Raw genomic sequence first — 23,072 nt, forward strand, 5'->3', positions numbered from 1 at the left:
TTAATCTTCTTGGATGTAGCCAAGACTCCATGAATTGATTTTACCACTACCGATAGATAAAGATGCAAAGCTGTTGAATAAGTAATATTGCATGTTAAGTTTTGCCCCTCCAGTTGCCAGCTAATTGTTAAATAATTGCAAAATAAATAAATAAATAAGAACAAAGTAGGAGGCAGATCATGCATTTCATTGTTGTCATTGTTCGACTATTTAAATTATTTTGAGATGTTTGAAGGGAAAAAACGAAATGATCAAATGGTTTGTAGTATATACCTGTATAGGTAGATATGGGTTTATTTAACAGTGTTCATCATTTGCAATTCAACAGTTGTTTTTTTTTTGTTTTTTTTTTTTGTCTTGTTTTGTTTTGTTTATTTAAAAAAAAAGTGTTGCACTAGGATGCTCACTAGGGGCCAATAATCTGATCTTAAAGTACCCAAAGCCCAGAAAGCCATCTGGAGGAGTGTGTTTTACAATGCTGATATGCTGACTTGTTTTTGTCTGTTATTATGTAAAAGAAGAGATAAGAGAAGCTGGTCAACATTTTCTGTGTAACAGCAGAAGGCAACATATTGTTTTAAATTTGATAATGATCCCAAAACTGTACTTTAAAAAACTGTACACTTTATTTAATTGTCCTGTTGATTTAATACAGTCCATGCAAAATACAGATTCAGTTCACAACCACTGTTCAATGTCTTCTCCTTTGTTAAAAATAAAAATACCCATGTTTGAACACCCAGACGGAGTGTTCAAACATTTAAATCAGTCCAAACATTTTATTCACTGAGAATTTAAAGCATCTAATCCTTTTAAGCCTCTATGTACTCAATTATTTTTAGCAGTAGTTGTTTGCCTTACATTTATGTCAAAGTGCAAGAGTATAAAACACCTAGCTACATAATTTTTCGAAAGTGTACTAGACTTAAATAAATCAAATGAATTACAGTAACAGCAAATATGACTGTGTGGAAATGTGGTGGCAATTCTAAGCTAGACAATGAGAGAGAACTTAATGAAAACAACATAAAATGTAGATGGTGCTTTTAACTAGTGAAAACATGACAATGAAAACACCATATATCAGCCAGTCCTGACTACGATTTTCACAAGGCTGAATAAACCTCCTAATGGAGCACATGGCAAAAAAAGAAGTCAGGGCCTGCCACCATTTCCCCTGATCTTTGTACAAGATCTGTTAACTCCAAATAAAGAGTGCCCACAGGCCAGAAACCAGCATGCACTTACATGTTCATCTTTCCTCAGCATTATTAATGTTTCACTGCATTTGGAATGCAAATACAGATATTACACACAATGTACATATTGTGTGTAACATATTCATTTAAATATTGAATGTCTATGAATATGTAACAAAATAGTGTCAAGCTGATTAAGAAATATTAAAGCATAGCTGACTTCAGTATTGTTCAGTGGGGATATAGATATTTAGAAAGAGATGAGTCTGTCTGTACTGACACAGGCTAACATTGGTGGTCTTTTCGTGGACTTGTGGACATTACCAAAACAAATAAAGTTGATGCTGGACGCTGACAAATATCACCATCACAGAACAGATTACTGTTTTAGTCTAAGTTGTGCATCACTAGATTTGCACTAGATTTTTTTAAATACTTTAATAAAGTGAGTGGCCAGCTCCAGCAGCAGTTGTGGGAGAGGTGCTCATCCTCAACTTCCAATAACTTTAGAAAGATCATGATGACTTCACAAACAAAACAGGATTACCTTCAAGGATACTGAGACATTTAATGTCATTGCACTGCACAGTGATGACATATATTTACAGGTATTTACATGTTGAGCGAAACCTGGTGTAAACCTTTACACTTATGTAATGTGTGTCAGAGTCCTAAGCCTGAGTATGTTTTCAAGGCTTGTGTGAGTGCTGTTCAGTACTTAGTGACAGTTTTTTAGTGACCTGTATGAGGCTGTAAAGAACTGTAAATATAAAAACTGACCCATCAATAACCATGTATGCTCAGGGTCTGGTAAAAATTTGTAGAAATAGATCAACACCTAAGGACAGTTTAGGGCTGCAGTCCTGCAGGTTTTCAATGTATCCCTGCTCCAACACACCTGATCCAATTTAATGAGTCATTGTGCAGACCATTGTGCAGGCAGCTGGATCCATTAAATTTGAATTGGGTGTGTTGAAGCATGGAGACATTAAATACCTGCAGGGCTGCGGCCCTCATGGGACCAAATTGAGTGGTCCTGGTTTAGGCAGTGCTGAATGAATAATCATTTGCAAGACAGTGTCATGAAAACGCTTTTAAATATCTTGACAAGATCTTACGAAAAGTCCTCATCATTTTGTCCCTCTGCATCTTTAATCATGTTCTAAAAGACTTCAACAAAAAATTTCATTTCACTCAAATCAACAAAGAGGGCTTGCAATAAAAATATGTCAAACTATAATTTCCAAAGACAGAAAATAACCTTTTAAATCAGCCTTTTGTAAGTGACTTCAATTGTTTGGTGCTCGTCTTGGAACATCTTTGAAGCCAGTTGGAATGTGTGCCATGACTTCAGCATCCATTCCTTCAAACTGATGATGTCTGAGCAAGTTCACTAGGCGCCTTGCTCTGCAAAGTGCCAGAAACAGTATCAGAGTCCAGCAGCTCCACTATGCTGTAGGGTGAACAGTCCTCAAGCCCCAGTTTCCCACAGGCCCAGCCACAGAAGCCTTTCTCCAGGTCTCGCACCACCTGCCACCACTCACTGAAGGCCCAGGACACCTGTACTACAGCAGAGTACAGAGCCAGCGACAGCGCCATGGGCATGATGAGCATTGGGTAGAAAATGATAAGAAAAGGACATATTGTAATCTTGTGCCAGAACGTCCGCTCCTCGTTGTAGACCAGGAAGACATTGTACCAGGTAAGTGTGCCATAGTAGAAGGAGGTGATAAACGAGAGGAGGAAAACCACAGGAGCACATGAGATACTCCACAGGACAACGTGGGGTCCCTGGCACACACCTAAGGAACAGGTGCGTTTATACCCTTCTCCTGCCTCACACTCTGCATTAAGACGCTCCTTTGACTTGGCCAGATCCCTCAGTTCCTTTTCTGTCAAAGTAACATGTATGTCCACCACCTGTCCCTTCTTCTTCCCTCGCGTGATTGTGCCAGTCAGGGTCACATATCGGCTGTCTGGAGGTATGTTCCAGCTTCCTCCTGTTCATTTATAATATAAAGTGACAGGTAAGATGATTTGGAGTATATATATATATATATATTGCTTAAAAAAGGATCACATTAATATGACTTGTAGCCTAACAACACCCCTCTCACCTTCGCCTGTTGGTGTGCTGAGAAACTTTGCCCCCTCCTCAGTGTTCCTCTCTGCTCCCTCTTCACCACCTTGCTCCTCTCCAGGTGCCCTCTCCATTTCAGAGCGGTACACAATAATGGACTCTGGACGTGGCTCTTTCTTCTTTCTTCTCTTCCTCCTCATAGAGGGCCCAACTTCTCCCTCATCCACATGGCTCCCTGACACATCTGATCTTAGGGAGATCATCTGAGGGCTGCCTTCACCCTCACCTTGTGGCTCCTCGGCTTGCGCCATGCTCAATTTAAAACAAGTGCGCTCTGACTCTCAGGCTACTTCTCTGATGTGTTTTGTATGGAGTTTAAAATGGAAATATTAAGTAGCATAAACTATGGATATTCATTGGTTTAATAAAAAAGAGAAGTAACCCACACATGCACACACACACACACACACAAAGAAAACAGCATAAAAAAATAAATTAATTAAAAAAGTCTGTATTTAATCCTGCAATCATTCTGGCTCAGATTCTGCACAGTAGACAGAAATGCGAGTGCTGACTGATAAAGTCTAAGAAAACGCCACCTGATTGGAGTTCATTCCTCCACATCTGTATGAACACGAAAAATCACACCGGATGTAACACAAACATAACACGATAGCCCTTATTTGTTCTGGGTAAAGGGGATCTCTATTTGAATGACAGCGCGGCTTATTTTAACTGCTGCGAGCTGAGGCTAATAACATAATTTCTATCATATCCACAAGCAAATTTATAGGAAAACAACACAGTCATATAGAGTTGTTCCAAAAGCATGCGTTTTTTCTTTAAAGAGAGGATGAAATCGACAATGCAACCCTTCATACAGCTGATCCCCTCCCATTTAAATCCCACCCATGTCCGCTCTTTTGTCTGCAGACATAAGCCGGTAAATATGTGTCGTTAATTTGAATATTACCATTGAAATGCAGTCTTACCCTTTTGTAAGCTGGAAGAACAGTGGAGAAAAAACTGAATCGTGTAAGAATAAATCAGCGGATCTGTCCGACATATTTCGGGAACACACACACATCACAGCTTGTGTTTCTACGATACAGATGCGCAACGCAAAGTGATTTCTAGAATAGCACTAATCCCGCCCCTCCACTAACCTCTGTCACAGCAATACCCACCATCCATGATTCCTCCTGGCAGCCATTACTGCTTAAAATGATAGGGAAAACCCCAGTCTCTAGCCATCAAAAGAATAAAATAAATACGAAATTTAAACACATTAATATATTTACAGATGTAAATATATAAATGTATACCTCTGAAACGAAAAAAGAAAGAAAGAAAAGAAGCATGAAGCAAACAGGGTCCCAGAATCGGATGGATACCACATTTGATAGTACACTTTGATTAATAATATATAAATAAAAATTAAATAGAATGTATTGATACTTTATTCATTTAAAATATATTACAACTGAACGTATTTTTCTAGACATAAGAAATCAGAATCAATACGTTACATTTTGCACTCGAAAGACCGGCCTCTTGAAGAAAGTCATCTCTTAACCGTTAACAGCTACAGTGCTCAGCTAACGTCCATCAGCTAGTGTAAAAAATGGGCGATGAGTATTCACTTAATAGCATTGACAGCCTCCTTTTTCAGTTTGGTAAGTTTAATGTGTATTAAAAAAACGTTTTATTGTCGAACATTAATATTTCTTTGACTTATTTGGTTTGGCGCTAGTTAGCAGCTTAGCTAAATGTGAGTGGCTTGATAACTCGTTAGCTTCTGCCAAACGGCTAATTAATAATATGAACCCTTTTCGTCAGATATTTTTCAATCATTTATTTTTTTATTTGTGTCTCATAGCTCTTCAAACACGGGAGCTTTCTCAAAAGAAGAATGAAATTAACCAACAAATTAAAGGTATGTCTGTTTAGTCATGATATAACTGACCAAGCCAATGGGCTATGACATGATAGACATGTCAGACCAGGATTCTACAGAAATCATTCATTCATCCAGTCTTTACCATATTTTTGACATAAACATATCTTTTCTTCTCATGTCAGTTGAGCTTCCATTACCCCAGCATGCAGATAATTTATCTCGCAATTAAATGTACAAAGATGTCCCTATTGCTCGACTTTTCCCGCTGAGGGGCAAAACTAACAGGCTGCAAGAATAACCCATAAAAATAAAATAAAAGAAAAAAAAGAATTGAAGAATTGAACCTCATATTTATTCTTTCAATGCATTTATCATTTTGAACTTTACACACATTATTCCAATGCATTTAACATTCATTTGTATTTTTGGTGATAAATACACTCTGTACCTGTGTGTCTCATCCAAGCCTCGACTGAGCAATATTCTGTCAAACTTGAAAAATAATATTTTTCTTGACTTTTATAAGCAGCCAAACTGAACACTATTTATCTTTTTCAATGGGAATCTCTGCAAAGTTTTATAATTTCTTACCACTGCTTTCTTTATTATGTTAAGGTTGTTTCCATTTTCTCTTATAGTTTTTCATGGTGTTGTGTCCCAGGTTAAGCTTGTTTCTTTCTTGTCATCATTCATAAGTCATTTTGGTTGTTTTATATCTCTGTTCTTCTTTAGCATCACTTTAGAGTTTATGTGTGTTGGTTATTTTACACCTTCCTGATCAATTTGTTTTGTTGATGTTGATTGTTTCACTTTTTGACATTTCTTTATGTTGGAGAAGAGATATTGTGATCTTGAGTGTTTAGTCTGTCCAGTTTCTGTGACATCTACAGCTTAAATTTTTGAGATACAAACCAGGAGCCATTTGACTTCTTGGGGTCCAACAAATTTTATCCATGCTTAGGCAATTGTAGCCTTTCTTGGTAATATCCACCCATTGTTTTTTTTGTTTATCACGGTATTGTGTACTTGTGTTATGTGGTGCATTATAAATGTTTACTACTCTTGGGAACAGTTTGCAGAGACTACATTACTGAGAAGAAATCTTTCATTAAAACTTTAAACATGAATATCAAGAAACTTGAAGAAGAAATTAGTGTGAAGGAGAGCATTGTAACGCTGAATAAATCCAATGCAAAAAGGTAGGATTGCAAGTGCGCTGGTATTTTGTACTTTTATTATTATTATTATTAGTAGTAGTAGTAGTAATTATTCATTTTATTTTTTGTCATTCATATAACTCTAGCATGAAAGCAACCAACAGCTTGCTTCTTCAGTATGAGCAGACACTAAAAACAGAAATGGATAGTAGAAAAGCCAGCTACAACCAGGATCTGTGGGTTCCACTAGTGCTTACAGTATGTTTATGATTAATTTACTAATGTGTCATAATGACCAATGCTGAATTGTTCTTTATTTATAAACCAACAAGGGAGCTCTGTGAAGAAAGGATTTCCAGTTGCAGAAACACATTCCAGTCGCACAAAGAGTACTATTACCAAAACCCTCTTGCTCAGAAGCTCCTGTTGCTGCAGGCTGAAAAAGAGGAGATTGAGTGTAGAATCAAGGCCTGTGATGATCACATAACACTGAAGCAAAAGGAGCTGGACCTTCTCACTGGTAATAAACTCTTTATTTCACTGCCTTACGCTCTTGTAGAGCAGACATATTTGTAGCTCTTTAAATAGTTAATTTGATTTGTGTCTGGGTAGGTCCAGCAGTGAATTCTTTTTCTACTGAGCAGCTACCAGACAGGTGAATCTTATAACTAATTAAGAATAACAATTTTACCACAGAGCTTTTTTTTTTAACTGACTGAGACCATTTTTCTCTAGTGTCTTTGGTCAGCAGCCCATAATAGAAGAAGGGACTCCAGCAGCGTGTCAGACAGAGGAGGACAGTGGTTCTTTTATTGATATATCATCCATTCATCTCAACCAGACAGCTGTACTTTGATAAATTAGTTTGGCATTTTAACATTAATGAAATTCAAGTAATCCTAAGTGTGTAAAAAGCTTGTTCTTTATGGTATTCCTCATCATAATCTTGCAGAATGGACATGAAACAACTATAGATGCAAATACTGAAGAGATTTGTGAGGAAAACAAAGTCCAAGATTCACCCACCTGTTCCCCAGAGAAACCACGTGAAGAGCTGTGGTCTTTTCAGCAATATGATGGTAAATACAGAATAATTTGATACCATATATACGCCAAGCCCCCTTCCTGAAGTGTACCAGTTTTTTTTTCTTCTTCTTTTTTAATTAATTTATTTTTTGGATGTTATTACAACATCAAATCTTATCAGCAAAATATTTATTCCTTCAGGCCAAAGTCAACCAAATGAAATACATACTGAGGCACAGGACCAGGAAACTTCAGAAGAGGACCAGGTTGTGGGATTTTTATATTTACTTGGACTGGCCACTGAGGCACCAGGTCATCATCAGAAATGTCTTTCTGCCCTCTGCCCCAGAAAACCATGCATGAGCTAGTTTTTAGATCTTCATCACATGCTGTGTTTTCTATTAACAAGGACATTCCACCTCTTTTACTGATGTTTACTAGTCAGAAGTAGAGGAAGAAATGTGGAAGGGCTATTTACTCAGATTATTATCTCTGGTTGTGGCTACCACTATTTAATAAAAACTTCCACAAAAATGTCTTGGGTGTTCAAAAGACCAAGGCATTTTCAGGTTAAAGGAACATTTAAATATAGTGTAATGTGTTATTTTTGTAGGGTATGATCTGTTTGGAGTTTGGAGCTAAAATTCATTATATAACAGCATCAGATTTGCAAATTTGGACTCTCTTAATTCCAACTTTATGAATGTGAAATCCATTTCAGATAAAAAACCATTTTATATTTGTCAATATAAAATTTCTGAGGAACTCAATAGCAGCATGTCTTCAGAATAAACCTTGTTTTGATTTGGTTACATTACATCTGTCAGTTGTTTTTTATTAGAGCTCTTTTCTTCATATTTTCAGCAACTATTTGTTACTAATAATTACTGAAGTTGGGAAGAAAAGACTATTTTCTAGCTATTTGAGATGCTTTTAAAACCATTGTTGTTTATTTTGCATAGGAGGAGCACCCCATTGTATCATATGTAGAGGATGTTTTGGAGACTCCAGTGCAGGAAAAAGAAGCCATAGATGAAGAGCAGACAAGTGAAGATGACTATACTCAGAGAGTCACGTTTTTTTCTCAGACATCATCTCAACAGGCTAATCCCCAATCTCTCCCAGAAAAAGCTACCACTGTGCCTTCAACCCCAACGTTTGCATTTAAGTAAGGTTTTGCTGGAGTTTTTAAATGCTCGTGAACCATTTTGATGACAACTCCCTGAGAAGAACTGTTTTTCATGTGTTCTCTGTTGCTTTAGCCCTGGCAGCTCCCCACAGCGAGATGCTAAATCTCCAGCTTTCCTGTTCTCTCTGAACTCCAATCCGAGCACACCAGGCTTCTCTGGATTTGGGTTTGATGAGGGCTCTTCGCAGGATGAGGTGAGGAGTCGACTCAATTTAATAAATGATTTGTTAGCAATCACTCATTTTGGTTGTGAGAATCACATCCAAGTCTCTTTTCAGGACCCATCTTTTACTTTCACTGGCTCTTTTTTCAGTGAGAAGGTAATACAATTTAAATTTAAGCCTTACTCCATATGGCCAAGTATATACATGGAAATGTTACACTGTGTTCATCTCTTTATAGAAAGCTGCAGGGAAACAGCCTTCAAGCTGTAAGTATCTAACCAGTGTTTGTTTTATGAAGCATATTATCTGTATTTAACTGTAGGTATGGGTATGATTTTGCAGACTCTGAAATCCTGTTTGATCAGCCACAGCAAAGCGAAGACTTCCAGTTTGCCTTCACTGCCAAGAGCCCTCAATCAGCCAACAAAGAAAACTCCAAAGATGAGTTTCCATTTTCAATCAACTTCTAAGAGCTCCACGACAAACATGAAATACACCTTTGTTTTGTTTGCATAAGTTCTTCAGTTAATTTTCTGTTATCTAGTAGACAGTGACAAGGGTTAAATGATAAAATGACTAAACTTTCTAAGAGTATGTTTTGTTCAGTCAAATTGTTGCTCTTAATTTGTACATTTAAGCTAATGGTTTAGTTCAGTTACTCACAAAACAACACTTCTTTAATAGTGTCATAGCTGAATAACATTTATTGAAGACATAGAATTTATATAAATGTCACACACTTGATGAATTGATATTTCTTTACAGATTTTTCCTTTCAGTAGAGTTTACTACTTTTTACATAGTTATAAACAGTGTTAGTTTGTGATATACTATTCAGGCAATGATAGAAGCATAATAGGATTTCAAAAGGGGGAAAAAAACAACTTACTGGTCCCTTTAGTCATACAGTCACATTAGCACACATATAATACTCTAGTACTGAAAACATTAGTAGATCTCTTTTTAGTTAATAAAACATGCAAAAAAACGTGACCAGAAAAGATTTTTTTTTTTAAAGACAGTTCCTCATATATTATTTCTGGCTCAAAATCAGTCTTATTCTATTTGTATAACTTTAAAATCAAACCATACCACACCATATACATTCATCTGTTGTGTAGTATATTCAGTAGTTGGAAAGCATGGTCTCATGGCACATCTGCCCATCTGTTTAAAGCAGCATTTTGGGTGTAGAAAGCATCAAGTGCACCTGGCACAAGTAATACTAATATATTCTCAGTCTTGAATGTTTCAACCAATAAATGAATATCTGAATAGCACTTTTTCATTATTTAATCTACTATAGCTACTATGACACTAAAGACATACTGAGTTCATGAAGTATTTTAACATAGAGGTATATTCCTATCTTTACTAAAGAGCACAGTCTTTCAATTTGGGTGGGAACAACGTGCAGCTCAAGGCCATGAATCAAAACATGAACCCCTCCTCAGGGCGTTTGCTGTAATACATTGGTGCTTACTTTAAAAAAACCCTCTTAAACAATAACCTGAGAATATAAAAGAGGTTTGAAAGCACAAGTTTCCAGTGCAAGCCAAAGCAAGTAGAGTGGAGGAGGGGTTAACCTGGAGCACAGGAAGTCTGTACAACCAGAAATACATCTGGCAGCAGATCTGCAGTTTTGAGCAGAGCAATCTACAATCTCAGTGCAACGTTTTGAGGTAGAACTCTGAAAGACAAAGCTCTTGAATTATGATAGGAAAATATTCCCTTTACACCATCATAGAAACAAAGGATGGAGAGATAAGGGTTTAAAAAGTGCATTGAGCACTTTTGCTTGGGAGTGCCTAGTATCCAGTGTCAATGCTGATGGAACGTCGAGTCACATGTGTGATCTCTCCAGGGATGTATTCACAGAAGCTGGTCTGGTACCTGGCCAACATTTTCAGCATTGGCCGCAGATTTAACCACCACTGGACTTTGGGCATCCTGTGCCTGAAAATGAGAGGATACTCATTAGTGATGACTTGCGTATTTAACAAAATCAGAAATTTAGCATTAATGCAGTGCTTACTCAAAATCAGTCATGTCCTTCAGCTCAGTGACAGGGATAAACAAAGGAATCTTTCTGTTAAGGCCAAGCACACATGCTGTATTTGGAGCGTTGGCAAACACACGGCCTTGTGGGGAAAAAAACAACATCACTGAAACATAGCTGATGTTTGATTTAGGGCTTTTTAAAACAATTTTTCATACCATCCATGCATGTAGAGTAACTTACCTTGTCTGTAGTTTTCCTTTAACTGCTCTGAAAGCCACTGGGTAGCCTTGACACCCAGCTTAGTGCCAAAATTTCGATCAAAGGGAGAAGGTGTCCCTCCCTGCAGTATACACACGCAAACTGTATCAAGAAATGATTCTGGAAAGAAATCTGATATTATTGGGCTGTTGTTTTGGGTAGCTCAGTACCTGCTGGAGGTGTCCCAACACATTGACTCTGCAGTCAAAGACGTCCTTCCCTTCTGCTGTATACAGCCTATAGATGAAATCTGTAGTGTAGTTTTCATGGCATTTTTCATTCCTGTCAGAGCAGAGAAGATAAAAATCCAAAGTCATTGTATTTAGAATTGTCGTTCTGTTGACAAGCCAAAATTAAGCTTGGGTATCTTCAGCAACTTTACCAACTTCCATATCAAATTCAATGAAATTTTGCGCAGTCCTGTTCTTTTGTACAAATCCTTCTTACTTTGGTGATCCTCAGGATCAAGAAACAATATAATGAATCAAGAGACCCAATATGAATCTTCATCCTGTGTTTTATGACCAAATATCTGCAAACTAAACTTATTGTGCTGATTATGTTGATTTTGGAAAGCTTCATCAGTTGATTCTGCTGGTAAATAACCTTCCGTTGCCATGGAAACTAATCATAACAAGTCTTGAAAGAGTCCAAAGAACACTGAGAAAGCACGTGAGCAGCACAGCCTTTGTACCAACATGAAAAAATCTTCTTGAAAAATGTACTTGATGGTGATTGTCTTGAAAGAAGACAATTGTGTCCAAAAAATTAAAACAGTATGTCAGATCTACTATGGTTTGGTGCCACAATGTGTCTAGAGTGGAATGGAATTAAAATAGAAAAAGGGACTGCTAAAACAACAATGAACCAAAGACAAAAGACATGCCAGTACTTTTGTGTTACATACCTCAGTACAAGACCTCGCTGGATGTCCTTCTTCATCTTTTCACTTAAATGATCCACATTGGTCTATTAACAGGATACATAGAAAAAATGTTCAGAACACGCCAAAGAAATAGCACAGTTATTATTATTATTATCATTATTATTATTATTACTACCTTGAGGTCATGAATGTTAAATGGCTCTTCATATATGTAGGCAGCATCAGCACCTACAGCAATACCAGTGGTGGTAGCCAGATAGCCACAATAACCTCCCATAGTCTCTACCACAAACACTCGTCTCTTGGTCCCAGAGGCAGACTGCTTGATTTTGTCACAGCTCTAAGGAAGACATCAAAATAGCATGATGAGAAGAAGACTGTATCAGAAACATACTCTGAAGTAAGTTTTCTCCGTCAGCCCTACAAAGAGCAAAACTGACCAAATGAGATGAACAGTCACAGATAAGTAGAAAAGCAAAGCATAACTATGAATGTTCCTAATGATTCCAAAGAATAAATCTGTCTATCTCTTTGCCTTCAAAATGTGAACATCAAAACTAAAACAACAAAACCCTCCTTTCTGTTTTAAGAGTTCAAAGTCTCTCAGTAACAAAGCTGCTCTATTAGAAGAAATGTTTTCTGGTTCAGTGTGCATTGATCTTGAACCTGAAATGTCGAAGCTGTGTGGTTAAAATGTGCCACCTGCTCAGATTTACCTCCATAGCAGCATTGACAGCAGTGTCTGCTCCCAGGCTGAAGTCAGTTCCAGGGACGTTGTTGCTGATGGTAGCTGGGACAACACACATGGGGATGCAGAGCTCATCATAGTGTGTCCGTGCTTCATACAGCTGCAGCACACCTTCATACCCCTGTGAAAATGGTAGAGATAGATTAAAACAATGACACTGTAAAATAATGAAATTGAATGTGATAGTTTTTTGAGTTGAGTCTTAATATACCTCAAACCCTCCGATCACAAGCAAAGCTGAGATGTTGAACTTGATTATGTTCTCCACAATCTTAGCCATGTCTTTATTTGGTAGGGTTCTGAAAAGGACATGAAAATTTTAAATTACTATAAGGCATTTCAACATTAATCTATGGTGCTATATACTTTACAGCATACACACTATAACACACTATAATTTTGCCCCTGCATTTGCTGCAATAGTTTACCATTTTCAAATGTATGTCTGAACTACTCAAGTACTCATGAGACTAAATGTTTAAATGATAATAGAAAAAAAAAAACAATCTCATATACCGTTTAGTCCCCAGCAGTGAGCCCCCTTGGCCTGTCCAACCAGCCACATTATGCCATTTCATCTCGAACACCTGCAGACAGACAGCAGTACAGTTTCAGTCAGAATACAGTGAGATTGCTAAATTTCCAATGTGTGATAAAAACAAAGTCTCACCTCTCCATTAGCAAGCCCTTGAAACCCATCGTGGACAGCATAGACCTTGTGTCCATGAGCGAGTGCTACCCTTACAGCTGACCTCACCGCTGCATTCATCCCTGCAGCTGGAGCCCCCACATTCAAGATAGCCAGAGAGAAATTGCTCTGAGGGAACAGGAGCAAGGAAGCAGGAGTCACACACATTTTAGACTAAATCCTGTAGATTCTTTTTTTAAAATACATATTTTTGAGCGAAATTGCATGAATATGCTTCTGTGTGACAGACATACTGCAGCCTGGGCAGGCTTTTGGATAGCAAGAAGCTTGTAGATGTTCCAGTTGTTCTCAAAACTCCTGCAGGAACATGAGATAGTTTATGCTTGATTTGTTTTTATCTTAACTGCAGAATTAAACAACTTGCACAATCATTGTCATTTTGCATTATTTTGAAATTATAATCTAATGTACGTCTTTGCTCTTACCCTCCACGCAGTGTAAGAGCCTCATCGAACCTCTTTTCATTCATGGCCTTTTGCACCAGCTTAGTCTGCAAAGGATGGTGTAGAAAATCAATGACCGGTCCCCACATCACTTTACTGTGTATGGGGTCTGTCCATTAAACTCAATACCAGAAATAACAGAAGAGAGAGAGAAACTCACCATGTCCACACACTCCATTAGAGGCAGACGGACTGCATGGTTGCCTGACAGGCCAATAACACAGGCTGGGGTGTCAGGGGAAGCCTCCATCAGGGCAACCACTGCCTCCACACCCAACTTACTGCTCTGAAAATAGAGAGTTTAGAGTTTACAAAACACTGACAACAAATGTTGGAAGATATAATTTCCTACTCCCTCTTCCCTGATTTTATGGATGATGGAAACTCACTGAGCTCTAAGATCTGTCTGACAACTTTGCAGCAACTAACCAGTTACCAGTTACAAGTCGACAGCTGTTTAGGTCATGTAGACTTCTATGGTTATTGAGGTTTCATGTTGGTGATTTTCTCACCTCACCAACATGTTGGTAGAGTCACAAGAATTTTAAGGCGTAAATAGTGGAAACTCCGTTATGTCATGCCTGCATAATATGTGGCTGCCAGAAACCACTGCCTGTTTGATCTCACAAGCTGACCGATGTTTTGTATATACAGTCCAGAGAAGGAAGGACTGTACAGACCTATTAATTGCAAAGGCCAGATAATTGCTCCAGTCCACCTGTAGTTAAGGCACTAGGACTGGGTCAAAAATAATTATATTCCTGTATTAATTAATCTTCATTTTAATGACCTGATTGCAATCGATAAAGATCCTCAAATCAGCATTTTAATAAATAAATGCTTCTTGTTTTGGATGCAACAGTCTTGAGGCAACACAAGTCTTTTGTGTGTTTCTTTTTTACTCAAGTAAATGCATCCTGTTAGAAAAAACAAAACATTGAATTTGTCTCTGTATTTGCACTGTGATGGACTGGGAACCTTAAATAAAGCAGGTATGGAAACAAAAAGAACAGACTAACATAGAATTCAATTGGAAATTGGCTTGAAACCTAATAAATTGTAAATGAACTGATTTTGAAATTTAGTGGAGTACAAAAATTAAGGAAGCACTCTCAGTGCCATCAGTGGGCCAAATGTTACGTTGCCCTGAAGTCCCTGCCGAAATGCTTTGAACACTATTCATACCTTGATATATGTACGGGACTCAGGTGTTTACAAGGAGTATTAAGGACATATGTGATCTCATCTATGGTTATGATGCTAATAACCTTACATGAAATTAAATACCTTGGGCTTCCTATCAGCCAGTTTAATGTCAATTAAACACAAAGACACAAAGAGTAACCAAGACGGCGCCGTCCTAGCAGCAGCCTGTTGTAGCAGCTCTGGGTATTTTCTGTCGATTTCATGTTATTGTTGTTGTTGTTGGCATTTACCGTTGCTGCTACCATTATATACTGTTATTGTTACACTGTTACTTTTACTATTATTATTATCATTTCACAAGTTCCCTTCAGTGTATTTATTCTGTTTTATCTATCGCTATTGTTTCTACTTAAATGTGCAAAATTACGATTTTGCTGATGTTGTGATCAAGAACTCTTACTATAAATTTAAGCATGTGTAAATAGGTTTCTAATCAAAACTAAAAGCAGAAACTTTGTGTATTTTTTATCATAACTGGGTATATTGTTGTAGGTTTTTAGAATGTTTAACCTTGAAAGCTGCTTTTGAAAAAAAAAAGCCAAGCTAATATTTGTGTTGTTATATTCTAAGGTTTTATGGCTGTCTTAATATTTTCATGGTTAATAGTAAAACTACTACAAGGGCATAGAGATGCACATTTAAAATTTCACAGTTTAGACTGACAGTTAACTGACTAAATGTTTAAAAGACTCATGAAACAGATACGTAATAAACACCACCAGATTCTACAGGCACCAGTGTAATAAAACCATCTTACCAGTACTCTGTCAAATGCTGAGGGGGTCCCTCCTCGCTGAACATGGCCGAGCACTGTCACTCTGGTGTCATAGCCCATCCTCTTTATCACCAGCTTCAAACAAAAATATAAGTCAATAAAAAATAAAAAAAAGAAGTTTTAAATTTTTATACAAATCAAGAAACAACATGTTCTTCATTTATACCTTGTATACTTTCTAAGGGTAGAAGAAGTAAAGGTACATTCTTAGACATTTGAACACTGAACAAAATGACTTGTGGTTGTTGAGAAGCTGTTCAACACAACACAGACTGTCACCGTGGGGGGAAATTAATTCCTTAGACCTTATAACTCACATCTTTTATATAAGATGAGGAGATGGGTTTTCCATTTGAATCAATAGCCCCCTCTGCAACAATAATAATGTTGAGTCTTGATCCCTTTGTGCGGCTCTGAAAGTGGAGATAAATACAAATTAGACAGTAAGTGTGTCAGCACAGTTTTGCCTGTAGGCTGTTTTATGAGAGGGAAGGAGCCTCTCTACATTTTTCATACTAAACAGCTTAACAGCTTAAGCCTCTACAGCTGATAAAAATGTTTTTCTGCCTGGGGCTAAATTAAAACCTGGACATTTTTGTGCCCTACCCTCTCTAGACGAGCACACATGAGGTCCTCCCAGCCCTCCTGGGGAGGAGATTCGGGTATAAAGAGCCAGTCTGCCCCAGATGCCAGTGCTGTCACCAAGGCCAAATACCTTTAGTAAGACAAAATGTGATAACAATTTATTAAATTTGGCAATAGCGTATGAGGGATAACAATAGAAGTCAGAGTTTCTTACCCACAGTGTCGGCCCATGACTTCAAGGACAAACGTGCGTTGGTGGCTGTTAGAAGGTGTAAAATAGTCACTTTGAAACAGCCCAATACATTTTCTCCACAGTTGTGCAAGCATACAAACACACAAGTTGATATGCAAGAGAGCAAGTCTGGGCAAAATGAGACAAATATGCTTGGAGGAGCAAGGTTAAAAGAAAAAACTATGCATCCCATTACTAATTACTGGTATAAATATATAAAGAGAAATCATTGTGATTTAGTCTTGGGCTAATGCTTATTTTCATTGTGTGTGTTCCACTGTGAGGATGATTTAAAATTACTGATTTAGCTGCATATGGTAATTTTCCTGGCACAGTCTAAACCACAAGAGCTAGAAACAGAATGTCTCACAACATATTCCCCCCTTATGGTACTGCTGTGAAGCTGTATTTAATATTTTATAGCTCATTTTGTAAGAATTACTAAACTACTGCTTTGATGAACCAGGTGCTTCAGTGCTGTCACTGTTCAGTATCATTGTCTGACCTCTGCGCTGTAGTCATGATAGCATCAACTATCTCCATGATACGGTGAAGGGCAGAGTCAGCTCCAATAGTCATGTCAGTGCCGCAGAAATCGTTGTCAATGGAGCCCACAAGCCCAACGATGTTCAGGTGACTGTTCTGCTTAGCCATTTCAGCTGTGATCCTTCCTGAAGATGTATATGTACAGAGTTGGTTGATTATGTACCCAAGATAGATTTATTTAATTTCACCTTTAATGTCCAAAGTTAACTTGGACATGGTAGGGGTAAACAAGTGCCAAGATTTAGAAGAAGGCTTCAGAGCAGCACCTTTCTGCATAAGCTCTTCCAGCAGACTGCTCCACTCATTACGGAAGATGTTGGCTCCAGTGAGGCTGCCGTCTCCACCACACACACACAGGTTGGTGATGCCTTTCTTCACCAGGTTGAAGGCAGCAGCAATCCTGCCCTCCCGAGTTGTGAAGGCCTTGCAGCGGGCACTACCGATGACAGTCCCACCCTGCACCAAACACCAGTGAACAAGTCAGAAACAAAGATATGAAGGACAGCTTGATCTTACACTGATATATGAGTTCAGTAACAGATTTACTCAGTAACATTTGTGGTGCAGTGGTTACCAATTTAGAGGTCATGATTAAGCACTACTTTGCATCATAAAATAGAAAAGTGGGAACTACTGCTACACATAAACTTAACTTACCAGAGAAGACACTGCAGGTAAAACACAAAAAAGAATATTTTTGCTTTATAAAAAGCAGCACATCCCTTTCAACATCATAAATGAATAAATGCAGGACAACGACAGCTGAAAGGACAGGTGTACTGCTGATGGTTCTCTGATTTGTGCAGCTTTCAGTATCTTTTATTGGTGAGGCTGAAAGCACAGGCAGCAGGGCTGCTTACCAGATAATGCAGAGAAACAGGGAGTAAAAGGTAAGTAGACAGATAGAATAATGCAGTTCTATTTTCAAATAGAAATAGAACCTAAATCTTCTAAAGAATAGAATGATCTCATTACTCTATTAAGCCAAAATAAAAATCAAAATCTATTAAATTTATTGATGGCTTGATTAAATGTAGCTACTTCAGTTTCTGGATGTAACTAACTGTCATCGTGCACATGCCGACTGGGACTCCTGATATCAATGGGTGAGTCAGTTTTGATGGATGCTTTTTATTTGTGTCGAGCAAACATGTCTCCTATGAAAAAAGCAGACGGCAGTATTAATATTTTAACCTACCAGTTGGATAATGTTGGTCACACTGTGCCAGTGTGCTAGTTTGATGTTGTCTCCACCGTCAACCAAGCCCTGGTATCCCTAGAAGTCACAATAATGCTGTTAGTGTTTTCCAGTCAAGAAAAAATAAAAAAATATGACCTGGTTTAGTTTGCATGTTGATGAGGGGAGTAAGTTTGTTTACCTCATGAATGAGAAAGACCTTTGCCCCCACATAAATGCCCATTCGGGTCACAGCTCGGACAGCAGCGTTCATGCCTGGGTAAAGGACAGAAGTATTACACTCAACTCTACCTCCTGATTTGCACACAGCTGGTTGCATCATGGCTCTGTATGAAGAAATCAGCCTGTGTGCTGGATAAGACATTATTATCAGTTATCGGACAAAGGTGCCAACCGCTCTCTGAAGACTTTAACAATGGTCTCTCCCTGATAGGATTTGCTTGAACAGATCCTGATGCATAGTACACACTATAAATTGCAAGCATGGGGAGAAGTATTTAGAACTAAGCTGGTCACTGTCATTACAAAGTCATCTGAGCACAACTACTGTGCTCAGGTTTACAATTTACTTGGATTTAGCATGAACTGCTTCACTGCACCTGTATAAAATAAAAAAATGTTAGGTTTTATCATAATTTCGCCCCGTGTATGCGTGGGTTCTCTCCAGGTTCTCCGGCTTCCTCCCACCATCCAAAGACATGCATGTTAGGTAAATTGAAAGCTGCAAGTAAAAATTATTCAGTGGATAACAGATTGTATGTTGTTTTTTTACATTGTAATCACTGTTGCATTACTGTGGAAATCACCTTATTACTGCAGCTGGTGTTGGCAGCCTCCTTTAATTACTTGATATATTGTTGCAAAACTTGGTTTTCCCTCTGGGAATGCATATAAATTCATTTTCAATATTGAAAATTGATTACATTAGATATTATTAAGCAAAATCTTCGAGATGTCTATACCTACTAAGTCATTTTCACTTGCTGAGGACACTTAAGGAGATTATTCCAGAAGCAGCAACAACTGCTGAGACACAAAAAGCTAAATGAATCTTCTCATGCTGAAATTGTACTTCTGATCCATGACTATTTCATGGAGGGTGAAGCCTCTCAGAGCTGAAACTCATTAAAATATTTGCACACTTCCATTCCACAAGCAAGACGCAGACTCCCCCCTTACAGCAGAGTTTTACCTCCAAGCATTTTCAATTTTTATTTTATTTAATTAGATTTTTTGTTTGTTTTTTTTTTGGGGGGGGGCAAGCAAACGGCCATCTGTCATTTATTTCAGTTACAGCACACAGCAGAGGGGGCGGATAATGCTGCTGCTGTATTCCTGCATTATACTGGGTTGAAATGTATTATCTATTGTACCTGCTGTTAATCTACAATTGCTTTAAAGATACATGGAAGTGTAAACCATATGGTATGGCCAGTCTGAAACATGATTCAAGCCATACAGCTAAAATAACTGCTTCGTGCGCGTGTACGGGTCTTCCACCACATGCTCGCGCAGGTCTTCGCCCCTCTTGCGACGGGCCTGAGTATGGTTCTAGTAGTAGGAATTTTCCGCAAAAAAAATAGTATTTGATTATTGGTATCTAGACATTTTTCGTTTTGGTGATCTGCATAGCTCTGAAGTAGTGTTATGTCTGCAGGCCCCTGACGACCTTTGACCCGTACGTGGACCATAAACTGGAGATTAAATGAACCACATTATTTATCTGTTGACTGCACGCACAGCCAACCAGAACCCACTCATCTCTTATTTAACAAGCCCATGCTCTCTTGCATCTCAATATAATTAAGTATAAATATATTTCAATGTCTACACGTGGATCAACAGGCCACAAATCATACTAAAAGGCAATTATGGCATTGTTTTAGGGTCACCTTGTGCATCTCCACCGCTGGTCAGCACCGCCATGGCCCGACCAGCACCCGTCATCTTCAGCTTCTCCAAGTCCATGGAACTCATTTTAACCTGTTCACCTTAAAATACAGAAACTAGGTGGAAAAAGAAGAGAAGTCCGTAAAGTTGCTAAAGAAAGCTGTTCCTGTCTATTATCCGTGTTGTTCCAGCTGTCCCTTCCTCGTTGGCAGAAGGTTCCAACCCTTGTAGCCGTGAACCCCCCACAGAAACACCTCTCTGTAGACTGACTCCGCCCTACTCAACGAAGGAGTGTATAGGGAGCGTTTACTTTATGACCTGGTATTTCCCGGAGACTCTGTTTTTATGTATTCGCTGGGCTTTTCATTGAGTCCCCGCCTACTCGTCGAGCCCTGAGGTTTGCAACCGACGAAGAGGTCAATGGCACGTACAACACGGATTAATTTGGACAGCTTTGATTACGCTATCAGCCGTAATAGTGGGAAATGGTATTTACGAACTGTTGGAGCTTCTGAAATGGACAAGCTGTAGAATTTGAGTTTATATATGTCTTTGTAACATTTGGATGAAATGCAGCAGTTTAAACCGCTGTAACAGAATAAGTGAAGTGAAGCGACCCTTGGCTCGCGATGGGAGCTTTAATAGCCATAAGTGATCACGATAGCCCAATGAATCAGGGGAGCCAAACCGGGTTTATCCCAGACATTCAACAATTAATCTCAGAAAAGGTACACAATTTCCTAAATGGTCTACAGGAGACATGTATAGATATATAAAATGAAGAAAGAATGCAAAATGGCCGCAAAGAGGCATGAAATGGCAAGATGATGACACAGGTGGGAATAACTAAAACTATGACGAAGAAAAATAAATGAACTATCTTACCAACTCGACATTATCTATTAAAATGAAACCTAGAAGAGTAATACAGACTCTTATTTAGTCACAAATAGCCACAATTTCTGCAGACACAAATAAATGTGAGTGAAAGTCAGTAAAATGACCAAAACCAAAAATACAGAAAACAATGAACAGCTCAAGAGCAAATGGCCGACATCATGACAAGAGTATCCTGTAGCTGCACTTCTACATTCACATACACCTCATGTACAGCAAATGAGATTTTGTGCAATGAAAACTTTGCTCTACTTTTTTTTCTTTTTTTTTATTATCTTTTTGCAGGTCAGTGACACAGTAGCACGTTCATACATACACACACACACACACATACACACACACCCACAGAAAGATTGTTTTCAAGTTTAAAATGTGAAGTTAAAATGTCATTCCTAACTACCAAAATTAATTTGAAGCCTAGCTGCGTTTCTATCTTTTCTAAAAGCAAACTTGACTGTCCAAATCATCTCAAGGGAAACTTTTTTAAGGTACTAGGGAGACAGTTATTTGAAGATGGAAGTTAAAGATGATGCTAAAGCAGAAAAAAAACATCATCAAAAACAGTGGCCTCAGGTATCACCTTTGACTCTTTTAACCACTGTCTTCAGGCTATTTCACAACCATTCACTCTTCAAATCATTTGACCAAAACCTGATATGTTAACAATTTGAGGATATTAATCCAACTGGCCCACAGGATGGCCAGACGGCTCAGTAACAAGTGTGGTCACAGAGACGCTAAAGAAGTGTAGTAAGACAGAAAGTATGTAAATGGTGTGCCTTTTTTGTTTGTTCTTGTTAGTCAAAATGGGCAAAAATGTAAACAAAATGTATGTACTGTACCCATCAAAAGTTTGGTCACACCATTCCTTTGGAAAGCATGGGTGTATTCAAGCTTTTGATTGATTTTGTATATATACTGTTAGACATAGTACTAATAGCACACACATATAGAAACATGTCCTCAGAAACTAATTTCCATACATTTTGTCACACAAATCACTTCAGCTGAGAAATACCAAGGTACATCACATCTGACTGAAAATATATATAAATGTCTTTCAAGAACAGTTTAACTCTGTTTACGCTTATTTCTGAACATACTGTAGCTTCAATCAACACATTTTGTTGTAAAGCATAATAATCATTCTCCTCTAAAAATTCATCTAGAGTTGGTTAAAAATATAGACCTTCTTGGTGACAAATGACCCAGACAGCAGTGTTTTGTGTACAGTACATCAGCATTTATTCCATGCAGTTGTTTGCTCTGATTTTATTCTCCTATTGCACTGTACACTGGACAATACAGGAAACTGACAGGATTGGTTGATCATAATGCCATTCAACAGGAAAAAGAGCTGTAAATGAGAGTAACAAAGAAACAGTTGTTTGATACACATGATGAGGCAACATGATGTCCACAGTTAAAAGAAACAGTTTCACAGAAATTCAGATGTAAGTAATTGTTTTGTTTTTTTTATTGAAAATGGAAGAAAGGGACCATTGCAGAAGTATAGAAATCAACTTCACATGTGTCCCAATGCTTAATATGCCATTTACCCTGCAGTGCAGCGGTGTTTCCTAACAGATTATGGTAATATGAAAAAGCTTTAGGAACACTTGATATTGCTAACTACTCGTGTCCACTTATTTAATACTTTAACTGCAAAGAAAATTTTATCGATGTATGGTCCCCTGCAGGTCAAATGATATGACGATGCTTTTGTTCAAACACACAAATACTGTCCTCTTCCTATACTAAATCATTGTGCTTTCTTCAAATAATACTTCCCAGGAGAAATTGTTATGGTCATGACATTTCTAAAGCTGCCTGAAATTATAAAGAGCACTACTCATGAACAGTCATTCCAAATAAATTAATTTAATAATTATGTAGGCCAGCTACAAAACCAAACAAACAAAAAAGCTCAAAATTAAATTAAAATCTCACAACAATCATACTTCACAGGATGTACGCCAGAA

General features: G+C 38.0%; 3 protein-coding genes across 3 annotated transcripts; 1 reads left to right on the plus strand and 2 right to left on the minus strand.

Annotated features, from left to right (window-relative positions):
* Positions 1-1,752: 1,752 nt before the first annotated feature.
* On the minus strand, positions 1,753-3,717 carry tmem169b (transmembrane protein 169b). The gene is made up of 2 exons (XM_042000827.1): positions 3,317-3,717; positions 1,753-3,199 (listed from the first exon to the last, which is right to left on the minus strand). Exons 1-2 carry the CDS (start codon positions 3,588-3,590, stop codon positions 2,565-2,567), a joined length of 909 nt encoding a protein of 302 aa, XP_041856761.1. The 5' UTR covers positions 3,591-3,717; the 3' UTR covers positions 1,753-2,564.
* A 1,013-nt stretch (positions 3,718-4,730) lies between these two features.
* On the plus strand, positions 4,731-9,297 carry LOC121650280. Its single transcript, XM_042001724.1, has 14 exons — positions 4,731-4,955; positions 5,159-5,215; positions 6,252-6,378; positions 6,483-6,572; positions 6,669-6,856; positions 6,949-6,991; positions 7,072-7,183; positions 7,289-7,415; positions 7,564-7,628; positions 8,325-8,530; positions 8,625-8,745; positions 8,830-8,871; positions 8,954-8,981; positions 9,058-9,297. Exons 1-14 carry the CDS (start codon positions 4,904-4,906, stop codon positions 9,183-9,185), a joined length of 1,386 nt encoding a protein of 461 aa, XP_041857658.1. The 5' UTR covers positions 4,731-4,903; the 3' UTR covers positions 9,186-9,297.
* Positions 9,298-9,705: 408 nt separating this feature from the next.
* pfkla (phosphofructokinase, liver a) lies at positions 9,706-20,446 on the minus strand. Its single transcript, XM_042001723.1, has 22 exons — positions 20,196-20,446; positions 18,485-18,558; positions 18,304-18,381; positions 17,372-17,561; positions 17,065-17,230; positions 16,542-16,586; positions 16,349-16,457; positions 16,060-16,155; positions 15,725-15,817; positions 13,922-14,047; positions 13,744-13,808; positions 13,552-13,615; positions 13,280-13,426; positions 13,126-13,196; positions 12,821-12,908; positions 12,578-12,730; positions 12,037-12,201; positions 11,883-11,944; positions 11,146-11,257; positions 10,958-11,057; positions 10,751-10,856; positions 9,706-10,671 (listed from the first exon to the last, which is right to left on the minus strand). The coding sequence occupies exons 1-22, from the start codon at positions 20,278-20,280 to the stop codon at positions 10,524-10,526; spliced, it is 2,343 nt and encodes a 780-aa protein (XP_041857657.1). The 5' UTR covers positions 20,281-20,446; the 3' UTR covers positions 9,706-10,523.
* Positions 20,447-23,072: the final 2,626 nt, after the last annotated feature.

This window comes from Melanotaenia boesemani, chromosome 12 (assembly GCF_017639745.1).
Source record: "Melanotaenia boesemani isolate fMelBoe1 chromosome 12, fMelBoe1.pri, whole genome shotgun sequence".
In the NCBI taxonomy this organism is placed as follows: domain Eukaryota; kingdom Metazoa; phylum Chordata; class Actinopteri; order Atheriniformes; family Melanotaeniidae; genus Melanotaenia; species Melanotaenia boesemani.